A 24,028-nucleotide genomic window follows, 5' to 3' on the forward strand; every position below is an offset into this window, starting at 1 on the left:
GGCTCCCGCTCGGTCATGGACCCCCCCCCCGCGCGCGTGTGACCGGCGGACCCGATGTCCGCCGGTCACTCGGCGATCGTCGGGGGAGAGGGAGAAAGTCAGGCGGCTAGTGTAAACAAGCCGCCTGTCATTCTCCCCGGTGTAGAAACGATGATCACACGGTTCTACTATGTAGGACCGTTGATCATTGTTCCTACACCTCAAGCCACAGCCAATCACAGTTAGAATCATGCCCCTAGGGACACACACAGCCCCTCCCTCTCAAATAAAGTTAACCCCTTCACTACCAGTGTATTTTTACAGTAACAGTGCATATGTATAGCACTGATTACTGTAGAAATGTCACTGGTAACCCCAAAATTGTCAAAAATTTCAGTCAAGGGACGGATCTGTCCGCCGCAATGTCGCAGTACCGCAAAAAAAAAAATCGCAGATCGCCGCCATTACGCGTTAAAAAAAAAAAAAAAAAAAAAATGACAGAAATCTTTCCCTTTGTTAGTAAACGCGATAACTTTTGCGCAAACCAATCAAAATACGCTTTTTGCGATTTTTTTTACCAAACATATGTAGCATAAAACAAATTGGCTGAAAATGTTAAAAAATTTTGATTTTTACATTTTTTTGGGGGGGAATTTCATATAAAAAAATGTGAAAAATATTGTTATTTTTGCAAAATTGACGCTCTTTTTTTGTTTATAGCGCATGATCAAAAAATCGCACAGGTGATCAAATACCACCAAAAGAAAGTTCTGTTTGTGGGAAAAAAAGGAGGTCAAATTCGTTTAGGTACAGCGTCGCACGACTGCGCAATGGTCCGTTAAATTCACGCAGTGCCGAATTGCAAAATACCCCCTGGTCAGGAAGGGGGTAAAATCTTCCGGGGCTTAAGTGGTTAAAGCGCAGAGAGCATCATGAAGAACAAGGAACACACCAGGCAGGTCTGAGATACTGTTGTGGAGAAGTTTAAAGCTGGATTTGGATACAAAAAGATTTCCCAAGCTTTAAACATCCCAAGGAGCACTGTGCAAGTGATAATATTGAAATGGAAGGAGTATCAGACCACTGCAAATCTACAAAGACCTGGCCGCCCCTCTAAACTTTCAGCTCATACAAGGAGAAGACTGATCAGAGATGCAGCCAAGAGGCCCATTATCACTCTGGATGAACTGCAGAGATCTACAGCTGAGGTAGGAGACTCTGTCCATAGGACAACAATCAGTCATATACTGCACAAATCTGGCCTTTATGGAAGAGTGGCAAGTAAGCCATTTCTTAAAGATATCCATAAAAAGTGTTGTTTAAAGTTTGCCACAAGACACCTGGGAGACACACCAAACATGTGGAAGAAGGTGCTCTGGTCAGATGAAACCAAAATCAAACTTTTTGGCAACAATGCAAAATGTTATGTTTGGCATAAAAGCAACACAGCTCATCACTCTGAAGACACCATCCCCACTGTCAAACATGGTGGTGGCAGCATCATGGTTTGGGCCTGCTTTTCTTCAGCAGGGACAGGGAAGATGGTTAAAATTGATGGGAAGATGGATGGAGCTAAATACAGGAACATTCTGGAAGAAAACCTGATGGAGTCTGCAAAAGACCTAAAACTGGGACGGAGATTTGTCTTCCAACAAGACAATGATCCAAAACATAAAGCAAAACCGGGGTATCCTCAGAAGGAACCAAGGTAGCCTTGGTTAACACGGCCACAGTGTGATCTACCTGTGGAGGCACACACCATCGTGATTCCGTAGCCGGTGCAAAGGGATAAAGCAATTTGAACCGACTAGGCACCAGGAACGGACGAGTTTAACGTGCGCCACATTTCATTAACAGTGCAATGAAACTCCGCCGGGCAGGGAAAAACCTGCGCCGACCTGCGGGTCCTGTGCGTCCCAAATGAGGACACAACGCCTGGAGCACTGGGCTCATCCTCCAAATGTAGTGTTTCCTTAACAGAAACACTTAAGTCATCCATGGTCGCCCGCTCTTCAGGCGACCCCGGGGAGGAGGTATCAACCCCTTCCACCTCTGCCTCCTCCTCAGACCCCAGCGGGTCCAAGGATGAGCGAGACCCTGAAAAGGGCACGCTCGCAGCAGCCATATCACCATCTGAATCAGAGGAGAGAGACAATCTGGGCCTCTTTTTAGCAGCACGTTCAGCCATCAGCATTTCCATATTTGACACCAAGGTCGCCACTACAGTGGCCAAATCAGGTCTCAGAGGGGCCACAGGAGAACTGGGGACCCCCACCAAAGCTGGGGGGAATTTGCTGTCCTGAGAAGCCATTGCTCAAGGTGACAAACAGTGCAATAAAGTTTGTACTGCCCCTTTAAGACCGCTGCGGAGTGCGCAGCCCACCGCTATAGCTACAGTGACAAAGACCCCCAAACAGGAGGAAAAAAAACTAAGCCAGAAGCGACAATACAGAAAAATATTGAGAGAGATAACCTGCAGGCCCCGCAGAGCGTTGCCACCGATGTCCTGCTTCAGAGGAAAAGGAAGCGCTGCTAGAGTAGGCTGAACTTATAGGCTGCATGACTCAGGGAAAATGGCTGCCCCATAGGATTGCAAGGAAGGCTCCGCCAAAATGGCCGCCGGACATGCGGTCGGAAGGATCATTCTGCTACCGCAAAATGGCGGCGGATGGCGCCAAAACAGCATGTAGCATTGCCCATAGAGAAGCCAAACATGCCTGCCCATACTTAAAATGACGGACCGCGCGGATTTACCCCGCTGCGGCCGCCACACACACAGTCTGCACCCCCAACAAGCACCGAAGTGACACAGGGAAGGGGACCCCCTAAAACATACAGCACCGCAGCGCATGCACAAGCGATCCCCACAGGGACCGCATCAGGGAGTCACACAGGCACAGACAAAAACTAGCAACACAGGACTGCCACCCCAGACAGAGGCCCCACACAGAAGTACTTACCTGTACCAGATGGCGTGGTGTGCCTCTATGAACGGAAAGCCGCTGTCCTCATCTGACAGGGAGTGCCATTAGCCAGGGACCTAACACTGCAGCATCGCAGATGTGTCCTGTGAGGTAGCCACCTCACGGCTGCATCCCTGCTGCGAGCAGGGATGGGTCGTTCAAAGTGCCAGGACTAACCATGGCTGAACGCTCGACGGCGGGCTGGGGGTCCATCTGACCCTCTGCTCTGGAGAACCAGGGTGGTCAGTCCGAATCCCAGCACCGCATGAATCCATCTTCATCCGAAGAATCGACTAAAACTAAAGCTGACAAAATAAACAGCTAGTAAAGTAAGAAAAAACTGACATTTTCAAAAGAAAATCAAATAAAAAAGGATTAGATAGGCTGAGACTGTAGCCCTAGCACAGGGAAGCCTAACTACTCCTGACGCTAGGCAGAATGAAACTGAGTTGGGAGTGGTCACTGCAGGGGGGTATTGACCAGATGGGACAGCCCCCATGGGTGTGTATATGCAAATGCCTTTGTTCTTTTGACTAAGTCTTTATGCCTAGCTACTCCTGCGGAGAGAAAGTCAATACCCAACAGTGATGACTTGGAGGCAGCGGCAACTGTCGGAGGACGTAAGAGAAAATAACACTTTAAATTCAACGCTTCGTGACCCGTTAACTCAATATTCTTTCAGTATAGGACAAATCTGTTAACCTGACACCAAGGAGCAGGTTGTCTTTGGCCTGGTGGCTCAGAAATCTAGCTCTGGAGTTGGGGAAATCCTTCCTTCAGATCTCCTAGGAGATCACCTAAACCGACACCAGCCTGATAGGCTAGGTCGAAGTTTTGGAAACCCTGCCAGTACCTGGAAGATTCCCTACTTCTGAAGCTTTGAGTGATTTGGTTATTTTTACAATGCTAGACATCTCATATAGAGGTCTCCAAACAGAATCCAATTGCACAATGCTATGGCAGTGGTGTACATCAACCATCAAGGAGGAACTGTATGTCTTCTCACAACAAGAAGTAAAAAATCTTTTCCCTTCACAAGGTGGTTTAATGCCTTTCACCCTAATTAGGACATTGTGCTCCTGGCCCTCTGTGCAGCTCCAGTACATCAGAAGGAAATGACCCTTTTCATTGTCTGGATTTAGTGAGCATTGCGTGTCTAGAAAGAATGAACCTTTGTCATCGCTTTTCTCATTTCTTGGTTTTTCAGACAAATCAGCTTATGTTCTCAAGGACTGGGTCCCTTCCTTTCCAGTCAGGGCACTTTACTAGATCTGTGATTGCTTCTTGGGCTTTTTAGCACCAGACAACTGTTTCCCAGATTGACAAGGCAGCCACCTGGTCTTCTTTTTGCACATTCTATATGTTTTAGCAGGCAGCTGTCCAGACCTCTTCTGATGCCAGTTTTAAACATAATGTCCATGAGGAAACTTCCCAGTTTGCTTATAGTTGGGCCTGTTTTGTTCGCTGTGTTGCCCACCTCTCACTTGAACTACTTTTGAACAGACCAAATGACTCTGAATCCTGCGTCCCTCAATAAAAAGCAAGAAAAAAAAAAAAAAAAAGGATTTTATCATCACTATAAAATCCTCTTTTTTGTGTGTTTATTGAGGGACACGTCTTACTGCTTTGTGCTTATTGTCTTGCACACAGCACGGCTTGGTTACAAAATGCATACATGCTGGGAAGGGGAGGGGTTACATTAGGCTGGTCACTGTTTGTTGGAGTCTAAATTTTCCCGTAGGCAACAGTATAACCAAAAAGTTTTCAAATCCTGTGTCTCTCAATGAACTCCAAGAAAGGATTTTACTACAAAGAGTTACATTTATTCCAGACAGGAAGTCATTGGATCAACTTTAAAAAACAGACAACCGTCATTTTCAGAAGGAGACGTCAGCAATCCATATATCTTTCAGTGAACATTTACTTTGAAAATGCAATACTATAAAAGGGAATTCTTTTAATGTATACCAAAATATATTAACCTAGATCATTAAAAGGCATACAAATTACTAATAATAGAATATAATAAACAAGCACTTTATATTACAGTATGAAAGCACTATTTGTTCAACTCAGGACAGTCTGGTTAGATCACATACATACATAGGTTATAATGCAGTGTAATCCAAGTATTTGTGTTTAGGGTAGTGTTAAAATAAGTAGCCTCAAACCGAGCATATGATGAAAATATGGCAAGTAAATGTTACTTTCAATGAAAACCAATGTTAAAACAGGAGGTCCAGAGAAAAAGTTGAAAGTATATGCAATTGATGCCTTTTCCTGTGAAAGTTAGGCACAGTCCCAGCTTTACCAAACTTTTATATTGGTTAGCGAGACTGCAAGTCACATTAACTGACAAATGAAAAGATTCCAAGGTAGTTGTGGCAATAGGGGAGACCTTGCTCGGTTATAACAGGAAAGCTGAAAGATTAATTTATGTTTAAATCTTTGGATTTACAGAGGGAAAGATATGCAGTCTTTCTCCTAAGGTAACTCTTATCACCCACTCAAACCCAGCTTGGATTTTCCAGATTTGACAGGTCTATTAATTTTGTCATTTTCAGTCCGTGTATACCATTCCTCCTACTGGTGAATGCTCCAGAATTGTAGATATCATATTTTTCAATATACAGTATTTTGAAAGCATGCACATTACTTTCTAAGCCTCCAACACACACATAAAATGTGTTAACTATCCTGCATGACAAGAGACATACTCCGAAAACACAATTTCTTTAAGCAGAAACAATTGTTTCTAGATTACGCAAATAATTCTCCAGCCAAAAGGTTTTCCTAGCTTTGGATATGATAGGAAACTGTTAGTCTGTCAGATTTTTATTGCTGTTTTTGTCCATGTTCTAAAGATCTTCTTTCACTCCCAGTTCTGCTGCTGACCAATGCTATAACATAAGCAAGGGTAAATCTCTATAAAAGTAATACAAACCGCAGTTGGAAAAAATGTAAACGGTATATTGGGGTCAAAATCATTGTCAGGATTGTATAATCATTTAGAACCCCCCCATACAAGGTGACTGGTGCCATTGGGACAATGAGAAGTGAAAATCTTCCCGAGGCGGATGACACACCAGTTATCCTGCGTCTAATAGCTCACCATGTTTGAATGTGCCACTCTCCTGCTCCATTAATACATTTTTGCAGAACAGATTAACCAAATGAATAGAAATATTAAGTAAATCTTGTGTCAAACAGTATAGTATGTTAAGTACTGTGACGGTATGCGAGGTGAGATAGTAGATAATCGCTATATTTCACCTCGCATACATTCTGTGGTGAGAGACTGAACCGGAATCCGGCCCGGGTTTTTCCAGCCTCTGTGACAGGCTAGGTTCCGGTCCAGAGATTGTAAGTTACCTGAGTCCATGCTCAGGTGAACTTTAAATTAACAGGAAAAGAGCACAGAAATGCTCTGGCCTGAGACTCAGGAGGGGGATCTGAGAGAGGAGCTCGGTTTGGACTTTAAAAGGTTTGCTTTGCCATGTGTTTTTTGTGGGTGATGGGGACCAGCCCCACACTGTATAGTGAGGAAAATTCCTGTATAGTTTAGCGCCGGACGGCAAGGATTTATTTTACTGTTTTGTTGTTTGTTTCATATTTGCAAACCTTTGCTGAATAAAGCTGGCAACCCACCAGACTTTTAAGAAATGACCTGCATGCTGGCCTTACTTTCCTGGAAAAGGTGATCCCTGTGAGCTAATCTCCCACAGTACCTAAAAATATTAACTAACTCCAGCCAACCTGCAGTTATACTAAAAGAAGAGTAAAAATGCAATCATATTTACCTACAAGTCTAAAACTTACACTGTCCTTACCTGCAGAATAGACACAGTCTGAGAAAAATGGTGTTGTTCCATTGTTGACGTAGAATATAATGCTGCCAATGGATGATCAAACTTTTGTAAGTAGGTGTTCGTATACCCCCGGTGATCCAAGTCATGGCATAAACATGCAATCAAAAGCCCTTTTCTCTGTAACAAAAACACAGAAATGTAATATCATCTACATACAGATATACTGTATTGTCAAAAAAAGGGAGGAAAGGTTGGTTTACAGTATTTACAGTAGTTATCTCTGCAGAAGCATAATTGCTGTACCATGTGCTTGTATGAAAGCAGTCTGTTCTCTTCGTCTTGCTTCCTGTGTGTGAAATACCTGGTGTTCCTGACAGTCCCTCTGCTTTCCTTTTAAAAACTGACCACACTAGGCATGAGAGCATCGCATGTTAAATTTTCCTGGCTGTACTGGCAACTCAACCTGGTTTCCTCAAATGATTAGACTTGTGCTAAAACGTTCCCCCCCTCCCCCTCCAACACATACACACACAGCCATTCACTGGGATGTTCAGCCTACTGCTGCTTCTAAACTCAAATCCCTCATATGCAGCTAAGAACCGAGGGTATGTGAACACTGATAAAAAAAAGAAAAAAAAAAGTATTCATAATTATTTTTATATCTATACACGACAAATTTTTTAAACTGAACGGGGTGAGAGGTCACATATACTTTAAAGACAAGCTTATGATCTTCAGCTTCACCTTACTTTAATTTACCACTTGAGTCCCTAGGCCTTTTTCTCTAAATCCTAAAGTTTTTTTTTTTTTTTTTTTTCATTTTGGTGATATCTTGGTTGTGCACATTGTATAGTTTTCAATTTTGTATTCTTCGAATTCTCATTTAACCTGTCCCCCGAAGACATCTTTGTGACGAAAGATGTTGGACGTGCCTTTCTGTGATGAATTGCGTCGGCGCGGATCTGTTCTGCTAGTCGACTCGACACAGCGTCCTTATCTTTTTGAGCCATCAGCTCAGAGGATTTTTATCTGCACATATCATTCGATATCGTCTTTGATGCATTGAAACTTTTATTGAATAAATGGACTGCGTTTACTACATACTTCACTATGTGAGTTTGTATGTAATTTTCTTACTGGTAATTTTGATTCTGGGAGCTGCTGATCTCATCTATGGAATCACTTCTGTTATGGTTATGCTGAGTGCCTATGACCATTTATAATTGAATGGCCAGCTGACCTGGTAAGGGGCCTATTTAATTACTTCACATGGAGGTGGACCTTCTTTGCACAATGAATCGGAAACTTTCGTGCACCATTCAGCTAGTGGACCACATATAAGTGAAAGCTCCTTGATCACTTGGACATTTCTTTATATTTTCCACTTTGTTTATAATTGCACAGATACGTTATTTCATTATTGTGACTAGCGCTGCTTTCCTTTGTATATTCTACGTATTATACACCTCTTTTTTTTCCAGGACAAATATGGCTTTAATTTAGTAGGAAATCTGGATACATATATTATTTTCTTGTCCCCCCCCCCCCCCCCCCAAAAAATTAGGATTTTTGACTTACCGCAAAATCCATTTCTCTGATGTTCATTGATGGACACAGCTTCTGATATTCTTAACTATTGGGTTATACTGCCCCCTACAGGAGGACACTATGCAGAAAAGAAGTCTGGCTATGCCTATAGGCAGTCCCAAGGGGAAGTCTGGCTATGCCTATAGGCAGTCCCAAGGGGTGTACTCCCTCTCTCTGCTATAGGTACTCAGTTTTGTTACAAGCAGTGTCAGAGAAAATACAACTCCACAGAGGGGTGGGTGCTGTGTCCGTCAATGAACATCAGAGAAATGTCAAAAATCCCATTTTCTCTTTCGTTCATTGACGGACACAGCTCCTGACATTTTTAACCATTGTGATGTCCCAAAGCAGTGTTAAACATGAGGGATGGGAACAGCAAAAAATTCCCAAGGCTAAAAACAGTAGCCAAGTAGGCTCAACCAAAACAACTGGAGCCCACCTGAAAAAAACAATACACCCTGAAAACGGACCAAGTCCTCTAAACAGCAGCCTGCAAAACCTTGCAGCCAAAAGAGGCATCTGCAGATGCCAACACATACACTTTATAGAACTTTGTGAAAGTGTGCACAGACGACCAGATGGCCACCTGCAAACCTGCATCACTGACGCCTGATGACGGAAGGTCCGGGAGACACTGAGCGCCCAAGTAGAGTGTGACTTGATAGGTGAAAGGAGAAACCAACTGCACCAGATTGTCGTACCAAGCTCGGCGAGGCCAGTCTGGAGCCACTAAGATGACCGGAATCCCTTCTGTGTCGATTCTGCGCAGAAGTCTTGGCATAAGCTTGAGAGGAAGGAGGGTGTAAATCAGATAATACTGACCCCATGGGGCCACCACGGTGTCTCTAGTGTTTGCCAGAGGATCCTGTGACCGTGCCACGAACCTCCGCACCTGTCTATTGAGTCGAGACACCAACAGATCCACCTTGGGGGTGCCCCACCGGAGACACAACTACTGAAACACCTCCAGATGAAGAGGCCATTCCCCCTGGTCCAACGCCTGCCAACTGAGGAAATCCACCTGCCAGTTTTCCACTCTGGGAATGTGTATGGCAGAAAGGGCTGAAACAAATGTTTTGCCCACCTGAGAATGCTGGCTGCCTCCAGAGCAGCCAGGACACTTCTTGTGCCCCTTGGTGATTGACATAAGCCACCGCTGTGGCATTGTCTGATTGAATGCACACTGGACATCTTTGGAGATGATCCGTTCCAGGCACAGTCTGATCACTCGGAGCTCCAGGATATTTATCTGTAATCTGGACTCTTCCTGGGTTCAGACCCCCTGAGCAGAAATTCTGTTGAGAACGCCTCCCCACCCCGACAGGCTGGCATCTGTGGTGACCACCGTCCAACACAAGAGGAAGGAAGGATTTGCCATGCCGGAGCACCAGATGGGGAAGCCACCTGATCAGGGACCCTTTTAAATCCCTGGCTCAGCTGGATTTGGTTGTCCAGAGACAGCAGAGTCTTGTCCCATTTGATCACAATCTCCTGTGCAGGGACCTCATATGGAACCGTGCAAACGGGACCGCCTCGAAGGTAGACACCATCAGGCCCAGCACTCGCATGCAAGTCCGGAGGAATGACCATCTGCTGGACATGCAAACAGACTCCATTCTGAACTTCTGCACCTGCACAAGCTGTTTAGCACCTTGAGGTCCAGGATTGGACACACCTTGCCTCCCTTTCTGGGGACTGTAAACAGGTTTGATTAAAACCCCTGAAAATGTTCGGAAGTGGGATCCGGGACAATCACCCCTTGAACTAAAAGGTCTTGCACCGCCCCAAAGAGAGCCCCTAAGCGGACCGGGGACAATCGCAGGTTGGCAGGAAAGAACCTTTCCGGAGAAGGGTAAGAACGAAACCCAATCTTATAGCCAGACTGGATTACTTTGTAGACCCACTTGTCTCGTACTGGGGAAGTCCACGGGTCTGGGAACCAGCGAAGATGTCCCCCCCACCCCAGATACGGATGATAGCACACCTTCAAGGTGAAGGGGCCTTGTCTTCGGGTCTGAAGAAGCCCACTACTGACTTGCCAGACCAAGTTCGCTTGGGTCCTCCAGAGGAGGCTGAAGGGCTTTGATCATTTGTCAGTCGACCCTGAGGGGTGAAAAAAAACTTCTTATGAGCCGAGAAGGAGGGACCACATCTACGACAAGGGTCCTTGCCCTTAGTAGCCTGTGGAAGAAGGGCACTCTTCCCCCCTGTGAGACCTTTAATGATGTCATCCAGGGCAGCACCAAACAGGCACTCTCCTTAAACGAGAAGCTCAGTCAAGGGCTTTTTAGAAGTCCGGTCTGCAGGCCAGCATTTGAGCCAAAAGACACACCAAAGGACCATTATCACTTTTTGCCAGCCCGTCGCACAAAAGCCAACTCCACTCGGGACACAAAGAACTCCAGGACCGCCCTCAGAACGTTGATGGATTGTTGAGACCCGGAGGCCCCCGCAGCCTCAGAGAGGGGATCAGGTGGAGAGATGTGCTCTAAAAGACTCCATGAGTCACCAGGACCCCACAAAAGTGTAAAACACTACTAAGCGACACCCCCACCACTCAGGCAGCACACCCGGTTGCCAGTCACGGAGCCCCAAACAATCCTCAGCAGAGAGGTAGAGGACTCCACCAGACTCGCCACCCTGCAGAAACCAGGCACCGCATCCACCAGGAGAATCTGCACAGCACGTACGGTGATCAGGAAAAGAAAGGATCCAGTAGTGAGGAGGGGCTCCCAGTGCCGAAATTGCCACCCATAGGGCTCCACTGTCATGGCCGCTGCTGTTTTCTATGGCAAACCACTGCAAAATGGCTGCCGGACTACACAAACAAGGCCGCTATGCATAGAAACATACAGGCTAAAATGGCAGCTCCCAGGGACCCAGGAGGGATCCCTAGGCCTCAGGACAGGCACAGGCAGGACAGGCGGGCTCTGGTAGGAGCCCCCAGCCAAATGTCCAGTCGCCGGCAGCGTACCCTTCCACCCCCATTGCCAGCACAGCGCCCTGCCCCCACCCCGGGAGGTGTACCAGCCCAACCACACAGCCCCAGCATTAGTGGAAGGGGGGTAGGATGGGAAGGGGACAGGTGAAGGGGGTGCCTCATGGGAAGGAGGGGAACCCAGGGGTCCAACTGTTCAAAGGTGGGGCCCACGTCCACCCTAAAACCCTCCAGGGGGAGAGGGGGGACAGCTACTCCCCATACCAGGAACCAGGCAAGCACCGCTCCAGACAGAACCCTTTGCCATCAAAATTGGGGGGCTGTCGGCCAGGAAGAATGCTGTGACTTGGGCCGAGACCCGGTGGTATGCAACCTCGCGAGGCGTTTAATTCGCAGGCCAGCCCCCGTCTGGTGGGGCTACGTTGCGGCCTGCCTAGCATGGAGCTGAGGTCTGCATGCGCTCGCTGCCCAGAGTGGGCTGACCAATGGATATAGATTTTCCAACCTGTCGCCCCATCCAGCAGTTGATTGTAGATCTCACAAGAAAACCAGGAGAAAAAAACGTATCTAAAAGAAAGCATTTTGCTAGGACCAGAGATCCCAGCAAGGAACTAGGTCCTTACTCCTCACTAGGCAGAAAAAAAACTGAGTACCTATAGCAGAGAGAGGGAGTATACCCCCTGGGACTGCACATAGGTGTAGTGTAGCTAGACTTCTTTTCTAGCTAGTGTCCTACTCCTGTAGGGGGCAGTATAACCCAATGGTTATGAATATCAGGAGCTGTGTCAACGAACGAAAGAGAAATGTATTTCCCTGTAATTTTTCCCAGTGAAATCTTTTTTTAAAAAAAGAATAAAAAGTAACTCAGCAATACATCATGGCAATCAATATCATTATCTGTTACAGAAAATGAGTGGGTAGCAAACATTAAAGGTGGTTATGATCAAGAGGAACTACAATCCTCACAGGGAATAATTATAAATGCATTAGGACTATTATAAATCTTAGGCCTAGGGTACCTCCTGATGACCTCTAGTACAAAATACAATATAGGCAGGTTATGTGTGAATTCTGGGGAGACAACTGGGGTGACACAGGGACCCAATGAACGCCAGTGCAGTCTCTTGCACATTGAAAGAAAATACTAAATAAAAATGGGGAACCACTTATTAGAGAAATAAAGCCAGGGAAGGTGAAGGGTAGGAGGGAATAGATGAGGAAAGGAGAGGAAAGAAGGAAAAAAAAAAAAAAAGGAGGGGGGCACCCGACAGGAGGGTCGATTAGCCTAGTTAGGATATTACGCATAAGACCATGTTACAGTTAAAGAAAAGGTAGTAGTTTAGCAAAATTTGAAAAGTCCATCCAAGTATACTACATATCCAGGAACTTCAGGTAGCTCTCATGAAGGCAGACAATTAGCTCCTATATTCTCATTATACTGTTAAGTTCTGCCATCCATTCTCTAGTAGTGGAGACGGTGGTTGTTTTCCAGTGGCTGGAGATCAAAGCATGACCCCTTTAATATTAGGAAACTAAATATATCCTTCTTTATTTTCACTACTGACCCAGGTATAACTGATAACAGAGCTACTTCTGAGGATTCTGGTAAGTTCCTTCCAATGTGGTCAGGTCTCTGTGGAGCCATTCAGCCATTGCAAGCCTAGCACAGAAGTGCTGAAACTGGAAGTAAAAGAGCCTCTGGACCCTCACATGGCGACTCAGGGGTCACATCTCTTTAAGGGGCTTAATTCCAGTCGGTTCGAGGGCATGTTGTACAGGGGATGGATTTGATTCTAGCCATTGCAGGAAGCTTTTGCAATGCATACCTAGGAGAAATTTGGGTTTCCCAAGATCAGCGCCATGGAACCAATTTTGGAGGAGACATTGCGTTTTAGAATAGTGTAATTCTAAACATATAAAAGAGAAGTTACTAAATTGGGGAGCAATGAAGAGGGTGGATGAGAAGCTGGATAAAGCCAAGGCAGGGACGTTAGCAGTAACTGAATAATTCTGCATTTTATGCCAAACCAGAGCTTAGACTGATCAAGATGGAACCAATCATTGACTCAGCAAAGTAATGGTGCGGTGTAGTATAATTCTAGATTAGGCAAGCCCGCACCCTCCTCAGCTTTTTGCTTAAATAAAATGTCATAATGTATTCAAGCCAAGGAGCGAGTCCAAGCCAAAAGGTACTAAAGTAGAGCAGTACATACAGAGCAACAAAAATAGTTGGGGAACTTGGATCGGGAGAGTATGAAAATTTTCTAGAAACTGTGGAAGGATGTCCTTGAAGAGGGACATCCTACTCAACCACGAGTTCCTCTGCTACAAGGCAGAGTAATACTGAGACCATAATGTTAAAATTGCCAAAGAAGCCAAAGTGTTCCAGCTCTTGCATAATGGAGGGAAATGCAATATAAGGGTTTAACATACAGTATCCCACAAAACTGAGTACACCCTTTACATTTTTGTAAATATTTTAATATAACTTTTCATGTGACAACACTAAAGAAATGACACTTTGCTACATGATAAAGTAGTGAGTGTACAGCTTGTATAACAGTGAAAATTTGCTGTCCCCTCAAAATTACTCAACACACAGCCATTAATGTCTAAACCGCTGGCAACAAAAGTGAGAACACCCCTAAATGGAAATGTCAAAATTGGGCCCAAAGTGTCAATATTTTGTGTGGCCACCAATGTTTTCCAGCACTGAGTTAATCCTCTTGGAGTTCAGAGCTTCACAGGTTGCCACTGTAGTCCTCTTCCACTCCTCCGTGACAACATCACGGAGCTGGTGGATGTTAGAGACCTTGCGCTCCTCCACCTCCTGTTTAAGGATGCCCCACAGATGCTCAATAGGGTTTAGGTCTGCAGACATGCTTAGCCAGCCCATCACCTTTATCCTCAGCTTCTTTAGAAAGGCAGTGGTCGCCTTGGAGGTGTGTTTGGGGACATTATGTTGCAATACTGCCCTGTGGCCCAGTCTCCGAATGAAGGGGATCCTGCTCTGCTTCAGTATGTCACAGTACATGTTGGCATTCATAGTTCCCTCAATGAACTGTAGCTCCCCAGTGGCAGCAGCACTTAGGCAGCCCTAGATTATGACACTCCCACCACCATGCTTGACTGTAGGTAAGACACACTTGTCTTTGTACTCCTCACCTACTTGCTGCCACACATGCTTGACACCATCTGAACCAAATAAGTTTATCTTGGTCTCATCAGACCACAGGACACGGTTCCAGTAATCCGCGTCCTTCGTCTGCTTGTCTTTAGCATCGTCACTTCCGGTCAAACACTTCCTGGTCACACTGTGGAACGCACGCCGATTGCGGCGTCCACGAGCTTGTGATACATGCGATATTTTAATATTCTGTTTGAGTATGTTTTTGACTTCTCGATTGCCAATAAATTGTTAAAACATACTTCACCATGCACAGTCTTTTTATATTTTAATGGTGGATATGGAGGCAAATCACACCTACCTTTATCCACGGATATATGAAAACACCGAATGATCCCTGAAAGAAGGCTTTTGTGTAATATACATTTCAAGCGCAAACAATCTGGCATTGTGGTGAGTGGGGAACAAGGAGGGATCACCTATCACCTTGGAGCACCTTTGAATTATCTTTGCACTTGAGCACTTTATTTGGATCACTTCACAAGGACTTTTTATAATCAATTGAATTATTTATTTATATTTATCACATGAACTGTATTGTTGTTTTTATGCTAGCGCTGCTTAATTTTGTTTTTATATTTTCCTAAGATTTACTTAGAGTTGCAGCAGCTGCATATCCTTTTTTATTTCACTATTTATGCACTATGTTCATTTATGTACACTTATTTTAAGGAAATTGTTAGTAAGTTTGATATATATATTTGATTCACTAGCGCGGGAATTAATATAGACTTTTTCAAAGTTTGTATATGTGCCTCCTACTTTTTAAGGGACCAAAAGTATTGAGACAATTGGCTGCTCAGCTGTTCCATGGCCAGGTGTGTGTTATTCCCTCGTTATCCCATGTACAAGGAACAGATAAAAGGTCCAGAGTTAATTTTTAAGTGTGCTATTTGCATTTGGAAATTGTTGCTGTCAACTCTCAATATAAGATCCAAAGAGCTGTTACTATCAGTGAAGCAAGCCATCCTTAGGCTGAAAAAACAAAACAAACCCATCAGAGAGATAGCAAAAACATTAGGTGTGGCCAAATCAACTGTTTGGAACATCCTTAAAAAGAAAGAACGCAGCGGTGAGCTCAGCAACACCAAAAGACTCGGAAGACCGGAAGTTTGCCAAACATCATCTAAAAAGGCCTTCACAGTTCTGGAACAACATCCTATGGACAGATGAGACCAAGATCAACTTGTACCAGAGTGATGGGAAGGGAAGAGTATGGAGAAGGAAAGGAACTGCTCATGATCCAAAGCATACCACCTCATCAGTGAAGCATGGTTGGTGTAGTGTCATGGCATGGGCATGTATGGCTGCCAATGGAACTGGTTCTCTTGTATTTATTGATGATGTGACTGCTGACAAAAGCAGCAGGATGAATTCTGAAGTATTTCGGATAATATTATCTGCTCATATTCAGCCAAATGCTGCAGAACTCATTGGACGGCGCTTCACAGTGCAGATGGACAATGACCCGAAGCATACTGTGAAAGCAACCAAAGAGTTTTTTAAGGGAAAGAAGTGGAATGTTATGCAATGGCCAAGTCAATCACCTGACCTGAAACCGATTGAGCATGCATTTCACTTGCTGAAGACAAAACTGAAGGGAAAATGCCCCAAGAACAAGCAGGAACTGAAGACAGTTGCAGTAGAGGCCTGGCAGAGCATCAACAGGGATGAAACCCAGCATCTGGTGATGTCTATGCGTTCCAGAGTTCAGGCTGTAATTGACTGCAAAGGATTTGCAACCAAGTATTAAAAAGTGAAAGTTTGATTTATGATCGTTAATCTGTCCCATTACTTTTGGTCCCTTAAAAAGTGGTAGGCCCATATACAAACTGTTGTAATTCCTGCACCGTTCACCTGATTTGGATGTAAATACCCTCAAATTAAAGCTGAGAGTCTGCAGTCAAAGCACATCTTGTTTGTTTCATTTCAAATCCATTGTGGTGGTGTATAGACCCAAAAAAATAGAATTGTGTAGATGTCCCAATATTTATGGACCTGACTGTATCATACCCCTATTAAGGGAATCCCCGGACTGACCAAGATGCTGACAAACATGGCCAATCTTCTACATATGTTGTGGAGATGCCCTAAACTACTTAGGTATTGGAATGATCTGGTGAACACAATAAATGGTGTACTTGAAATCCAGCTTTCGCTGGATCCCAAAATTTGTGATCCGAGTGCTTTTCCAGACGACACATTTTAACCTATGTTTGAAACATTACTTAATAGGCTATTATTTAATAAAATATAGCTGCTAAATGGTTATTCCCCTATTCCCCCCCCCCCCCACCTACCCCTCTAAGGAGGACAGGAGATTTCAAGTAAATTATGCTTTACTCAGAGAACAACAAATATATAAGAATAGGAAATAAAAAAAAATAGAATTTTTGTAAGAACTTACCGTAAAATTATTTTCCTCTGACAGTCGTCGCCCGATGGTATTAGCCTTCACTAATGGGTAATGGCGCCCTTTGCAGGAGCAAGGCTAGGCAGATAATGGATTATCAGGTTAATACAAAAAAAACTTTTTATATCTCGGCACGCCACTAGGGGGCCATCCCTCAGCCATTATCCTGAACCCAATCTGACATTACCTCAGTTTGTAGCAAGCAGTACTGGAAGGCAGCAACCCCCAGATCCAAAAACCAGAGGGGCGGGGGCGGCGACTGTCAGAGGACTCAGAGAAAATAGTTTTAAGGTAAGTTCTTACAAAAATTCTATTTTCTCCTACGTCCTCTGACAGTCGCCGCCCGATGGTATTAGCCTTCACTAATGGGACGTCCCAAAGCAGTGCAGAGGTATGAGGGGTGGAAAAAAACAACGCAACCAAATTGGAAGGTGACGCAAACAGCCGGGCCAGTAACAACCTGAGCCCACAGGAAAAAACTGGAAACAAACCCAGAATAACAAAAAAAAAACACCCCAAGAAGGAGGGACAGAAAAAATAATGTCCCCTGAAAACAACCGCCGCACTCAAAACTGCGCGGCCAAAGGAAGCATCCGAAGATGCCAAAAACATCAAGTATGTAAAAAACTTTGTGAAAGTGTGCATGGACGACCAAGTCGTCGTCTCTCACACCTGAGCCACAGAAGCCTGATGGCGAAAATCCCAAAAGGCACTAACGGCTCAAGTATAACGGGCCTTTTTACCGGAAAAGGAGAAATCCTACCCTTAATGGCATAGGCATGAACAATCGCCTGTCTGATTCACTTAGAAAAGGTCACCGCGGAGGCGGCAGATCCCTTCCGAGGTCCCTCAGGAAGAACAAATAGAGAATCAGACTGTCGAACAGACTCTGTGGCGGAAAGGTAAATCTTGACCGCCTGGGCCACATCCAGGGAATGCAAGGCAAATCCCTTAGGATGCTTGGGCCGCACACACAGCGAAGGCAACATGATAGCCTCATTGAGGTGGAACGAAGAAACCACCTTGGGAAGAAAAGACTGGTTAGGTCGCAGAATCACTTCAGCGCTATGAAAACCAGAGAAGGAGAGCGGCAGGACAAGGCCGCCAACTCATACACTCTGCGAGCCGACGTGATGGCCACCAAAAAGGCAACTTTTTGGGACAACACAGACAGAGGAATCTCTCTGATGTTCTCGAAGGGAGGTTGTTGTAACACAGACAAAACCAAATTTCAGATCCCAGAGAGGTAATAGAGCTCTCCTCTGGAGAGCCAAATGCCGCACCGCTTGAATGAAGGTGCGGACCAAGGAATGCGACGCCAAAGGTCGTCGAAAAAAGGGATGGCCAAGGCCGACAACTGATCCTTGACAACGAAAAAATTAAGTGCAGCGCTAGTATTGTGTACATAATATACAACAAATAAATAATGATGGCATAATACATGAATAAATCAAATATTCAAATAAAGTCCCATATCAAAGATAGACTAAAAATAGAATCCCAAAAAATGTGATGCATCTTGTCCTGCACATAGTCAAATCCAAGTGTGAAAAGATAATTCCCAACACCAAGTAGACAATTAGAATGGTCGCTCACCAGATCAAGTGGGTCTGAATTGCCATATAGCAAGCAGACCAACCAAGCTTTACAAGATGATCCTGATTCCTCCTAAGAATGTGACCATGGATGTGGTTTCCGGCTCATGCGATGATAGGGAGAGGGATGGAAATCTCTCATAACCAGGTAACATAAAAGCCAAAAAGGGGTGTGCACATAACGTAATATTGCTAAAAACTTTTAATGAAATAAAAGGACTTGCACTTACAAAATTCGCATGGTAACAGGTTATAAAGTAAGAATGAGGTTCTATTGCGAGCTCCTGACGCGTATCGTCCGCACAGACATCATCAGAGGATATTGCTCGTGACCCTTGACCGTAGTCAGCGCCAGACTCTGATCCACGCCCTTATGCAGGAAAACCAAGACCTTCGCCACGAGAAGGAGCGAGGATGAAAACCATGAGAACCGGAGCCAATACCTTGGTGAAAAACCTGGGAACCAAAGCGAGACCGAAAGGTAACGCCATGAACTGGAAGTGCTCCCCAGCCACCGTGAAGCGGAGATATCATTGATGACCCTCGAAAATAGGGATGTGTAGATATGCATCCTGCAATTCAATGGAAGCTAGGAAGACCCCGGGCCTCAACGATGCCACCACCGACAGGATGGAGTCCATCCTGAACTTCTGTACCCGCACAAAGCGGTTCAGAGATATCAAATCCAGAATCGGACGCACCGTGCCTTCTTTTATGGGCACAGTGAACAGGTTGGAGTAAAACCCGCAAAACTTATCCCGTGGAGGAAAGTGTACAAAGACTCCTTGGGCAAGCATATCGTGCACTGCCCCCATAAGATCCCCGAGACGATCGGGGAACAGCTGGAGATTGGACGGAAAGAACCTGTCTGCGGGGCAAGATCGAACGCAATCTTGTACCCTGAACGAATCCGCTCGTGAACCCACCTGTCCGGAATGCCGGACAACCAGGGCTCCCGAAAGCAGCGCAGATGTCCCCCTACCCCGACAACGGGTGAGGTCATCCCTTTAGGAGGAGGTAGACTGGGCCACTGAGCCAGACTGACCGGCTTTAGGCTTATCCGTCCACGGCTTCTTGTGGCCACCAGGAGGTCTGAAGGGTCTACCCTTCTCCTGCGTCCCAAGGCACGAAAGGAATTACATTGGGTCTTGAAAGAGGACCCCCGTCGTGTGCAGGGGGGCTTACCCTTAGAGACCTGGGGCCACAGAGTACTCTTACCTACCAGTGAGCACCTTAATTAACACATCTAGAGTTTTCCCAAAAAGATGACCCCCCACATAGGGGACCTCAGAAACCGTCTCTTTGGACGCGTGGTCAGCCGACCAGCTCTTCAACCAGGTATTGCGGCGGAGTGCTACCCCTACCGCCGACAACCGGGCGACCAACGGGGCCTCGTCCAAGGCTGCTTCGCACAAGGACATCCCAGTCTCTGTGCAATCCACCATAGCAAGGGCAGGCGGAAAGGTCGACTCCGCCACCAGAGTGCTGCGAAGCACCTTGGATCATGCCGCGAGAGCCTGATAGGCCATCACCGAGGCAAAAAACAGTGTTTAACAGGGAAACCTCCAGCAGAGAAAATGTGGCAGGCGAGTGTTTCCACATGCCCATCTGCCGGATCCCTGAATACCGAGGAATCCTCTACTGGCATCAAAGTGAACTTATACAGCCTAGACACAGCGTGATCCACATTTGTGGGGACACCGTTCAACGTTTGTCCCCCGCCCCCAAAGTTGGATAGCGGAGGGAAAAAAAGCTTAGGCACCACCAACAGGTGCCTATGCACCGCCACTGGTCATTCACACTTCCGTGAAATTCCACAGGGCAGGTAAAAAGCCTGACCCGACGTCTGGGCCCTTGGGAACCACAAAAGCGGGCTGCTGACTTGACTGAGATGGCTCATCGTCAAGATAGAGAGCTTATTTTTTAACGTTGCTAAGGGGAACATCCATCGTAGCTCGTGTACCCGCGCTACCGAGGAGGAAGAGACCTCCTCCTCCTCCCCCTCAGAAGCGGAGGACCGGGACCCCTCAGGGGAACCATTGTCTGTGGCAACCAATTTTTGTCTCAGAGTCAGAGGACTGGGAGGGCACAGGTCGTTTTTTGGAGGAGCATTCCAACATCAGCAGATCCACCTGGAACACCAGTCGCAAGAACAGCAGATATAGAGGTCATGGCAGAGGCTTCAGGGTGGACCTGAAGCCCCCACCAGGCCTGCAGGGGATTTGCTGTCCCGGGAGTCCATTTTTGCCATAAAAATTAAAAGGGACGCTGGCCTTTAAAATCGGTGGGTTCCCGCAGACCCCCCGAAAGTGCCCCCTCAGAGAACACACCAGCAACAAGAAAAAAACATTTTGGTTGAAAAATGACCGAAGGATTAACAAAAATCCCCCAGCCTGTCAGCACCTTTTTACACAGGAAATGTGTGAAGAAGGAGGAAGTGACCTCACACGCGCCCAGCCCTCGAGCCCATACAAAAGGCCTATTGAAAATTAATGTAAAATGTCCCAGGGAAAATGCCCGCTTGCCCTTACTAGGCATTGCCCACATCCAAGATGACGCCCGATCGGGAGCATGTGCAGAATCCCAAAGTGGCTGCTGTCCTCACACAGAGCTTAGAATCTGCTCACCATAAAACATGGCGGCCGCTCCAAATGGCGGCAAAAAAAAAGTGCACAAACACATTCTGGCTATCATCAGGGACCCCAGGGAGACCCCTACAGCACCCCACACAGCGCCCCCAGTGGGAGTAGGGAGGAAGGGAGAACTAAAAACCCAGCCAGAAGGGGGATCCTACAGAAACCACCAGCCCTGCTATCTTCTAAGAGTGGGCCCACAACCCCCCTAAAGTCCCCAGGGACAAGGGGTTAACAGTACTCACCAGTCCAGGAAGCGGGCACCACTCAGAGACGGGAGACCTCCCACTCTAAGTGGGGGTGCCGTCAGCCAAGGAGGGATGCTGGCAACACACGGGAGATCCGGGTTGAGATACCCTCAGCGAAGGCGCAGCTCCGCAGGCTCGTCCCCTATCGGAAGGGCACTGTCGTTGCGAGGCCTGGGCGTACCAGTAACCTGCGACGCTCGTTGGCAGGCTAGGCCAGTTCTGCAGTCACTTGTAGTCCAGGAAAGGAATCCCTAACTAGTGATAGTGAGAGAAAATAAAATCTATTGTGCAAAGAAAAACACATGAATTCAGAAAAAAACAAAAAGCTGAGACACAAGGTCCCAGAAGAAGACCTAACCAGCTCCTTAGCTAGGCAGCGTAAAACTGAGGTAATGTCAGATTGGGTTCAGGATAATGGCTGAGGGATGGCCCCCTAGTGGCATGCCCAGGTATAAATTTTTTTTTTTTGTATTAACCTGATAATCAATCATCTGCCTAGCCTTGCTCCTGCAAAGGGTGCCATTACCCATTAGTGAAGGCTAATACCATTGGGCGGCGACTGTCAGAGGACGTAAGAGAAAAACAATTTTTTAAAATCTGGGAGCCCTGGTTTACTTACCCTGATATGATCCCATCTCTTTACTATTAATTAGACAGGGCTAATTAAAATCTGTATGCATTATTATGAAGGATAAATAAATAATTGGTAATGGAAAATGAAAATAATGTCATTGTATATGATGCATGTTATGATGTGCTTTTATTGAACGAAGAGAGGGAGAGAAAATCAGATTTTTTGTAAGATCTTACCGTAAAATCCTTTTCTCTATCGCTCATTGACAGACGTAGTCTTCTTGATTCTCAAGAGCTGGGTTATGTTGTCTCCGCAGGAGTAGGACTAGGCAGAAAGACAAAACGTTCTGGCTCCACCTTAGGGGCAGTCCCTGAGGATATATCCTCCCTCTCTCTGCTACAGGGAATCAGTTCTGTTCTAAAGCAGTAACAGAGAATTTAACCCAACCCAACTCAATGATAGAGGGGCGGGTACTACGGCTGTCAATGAGGATTTTACGGTAAGATCTTACAAAAAATCCGATTTTCTCTATCGCTCATTGACAGACGTAGTCTTCTTGATTCTCAAGAGCTGGGACATCCAGAAGCAGTGCCACAAATGAGGGGTGGGATTGACAAAAATCAAAATCCAATCTAGAAGGCCCAACCGGTGCCAAACTAGAAGTTTTAAAGGCTCATTATAAACAAAATTATTTTATAAGTCATGTGTCCACAGATAGCAGCCATCTTGGCCATGACGTATCCAATTTAGGGTGTGCCCCTATCCTCAATTGATCAATTACATTTGGAAGGATTGGGAAACAGAGATTTCGGGCACAAAAGTTTTGTTAAAAAGATTTCTTTTATTCAATACAAAACTAAATATTTTAAAATCATAGAAAAATACAGGCAAATAATTGTGTATTAAGGACACAATGAGACCACATAACAATGGTCTATGTTGTACAATATCTCCACCATGAGGTTCCCCATCCGGTGAGGACTGTGCGGAAGCTGGGAACAGCGTGGCAAGGGCCGACATACAAGCAGAGGAGACACGCTCCCTACATTTAAGCTCTGGTCCTTCCTAAGTTTGATATGAGACATGGAGTGACTACCCTCACTACTATGTCACTATACATTGCCTTTCTGAGCTTCCCAAAACGCACAGTCCTCCTCGTTAAAGAATTCTCTATGGAGATTAAGATATGTGCCTGATTACTATATGTACAGACAAAGAAATGATATGCTCCAGATGAAGCTTTTTTGTCTAAGAAAGCGAAACATGTCGAGCAAAGGTCATATATTACATGGTGAATGTTAACTTATATTTTCAGTCGACCCTGCTGACCGGCACCATACTGCTTGGGTGTCCGTCGGCGGTTCTTCTGATAACAAGTAATACGTTTCCAAGGATTATATGACTACTAATGATCTTGTACTTTGAACTGTATGTAAACCGACTTTTATAAGTTCTATGCACTGAGATATTGTACAACATAGACCATTGTTATGTGGTCTCATTGTGTCCTTAATACACAATTATTTGCCTGTATTTTTCTATGATTTTAAAATATTTAGTTTTGTATTGAATAAAAGAAATCTTTTTAACAAAACTTTTGTGCCCGAAATCTCTGTTTCCCAATCCTTCCAAATGTCATTATAAACAAAGAATGAGACTCAAAAGAAAAATTTCCAACGGAAAAAAAACCCTCGAGGCAGACCACTGGTCTCCTCAAATGGCGGCCTGCAAAACCTTGCGGCCAAACACGGCATCAGATGATGCCATTACATCAACTTTATAACTGATTCCCTGTAGCAGAGAGAGGGAGGATATACCCTCAGGGACTGCCCCTAAGGTGGAGCCAGAACGTTTTGTCTTTCTGCCTAGTCCTACTCCTGCGGAGACAACATAACCCAGCTCTTGAGAATCAAGAAGACTACGTCTGTCAATGAGCGATAGAGAAACGGAGTTTAAGATTACTCCTTTTATTGGTTTGTGTTATTTCCTTTTTTTTTTTTTCGGGTCTTGTGTGGGGTTTATTGTTGTTGTTGGTATGATGGTTATGAAAATTCTAATAAAGATTATTGTAAAAAAAAAAAAAAAAAAAAAAGAAAAGGAAA

At 45.4% G+C, this 24,028-nt stretch overlaps 1 protein-coding gene across 2 annotated transcripts in view; it reads right to left on the reverse strand.

Moving 5' to 3' along the window:
- Positions 1-24,028, reverse strand: part of PDE10A (phosphodiesterase 10A) — a 796,398-nt gene that overhangs the window by 83,564 nt on the left and 688,806 nt on the right. For both annotated transcript variants that reach the window (XM_082252527.1, XM_082252528.1), the window contains exon 17: positions 6,773-6,928. In XM_082252527.1, the coding sequence (XP_082108653.1) occupies positions 6,773-6,928 (156 nt within the window). The remainder of the gene's footprint in view (positions 1-6,772; positions 6,929-24,028) is intronic.

The sequence above is a fragment of the Pelophylax lessonae genome (assembly GCF_965119305.1).
Source record: "Pelophylax lessonae genome assembly, chromosome: 3".
NCBI classification, from domain to species: Eukaryota; Metazoa; Chordata; class Amphibia; order Anura; family Ranidae; genus Pelophylax; species Pelophylax lessonae.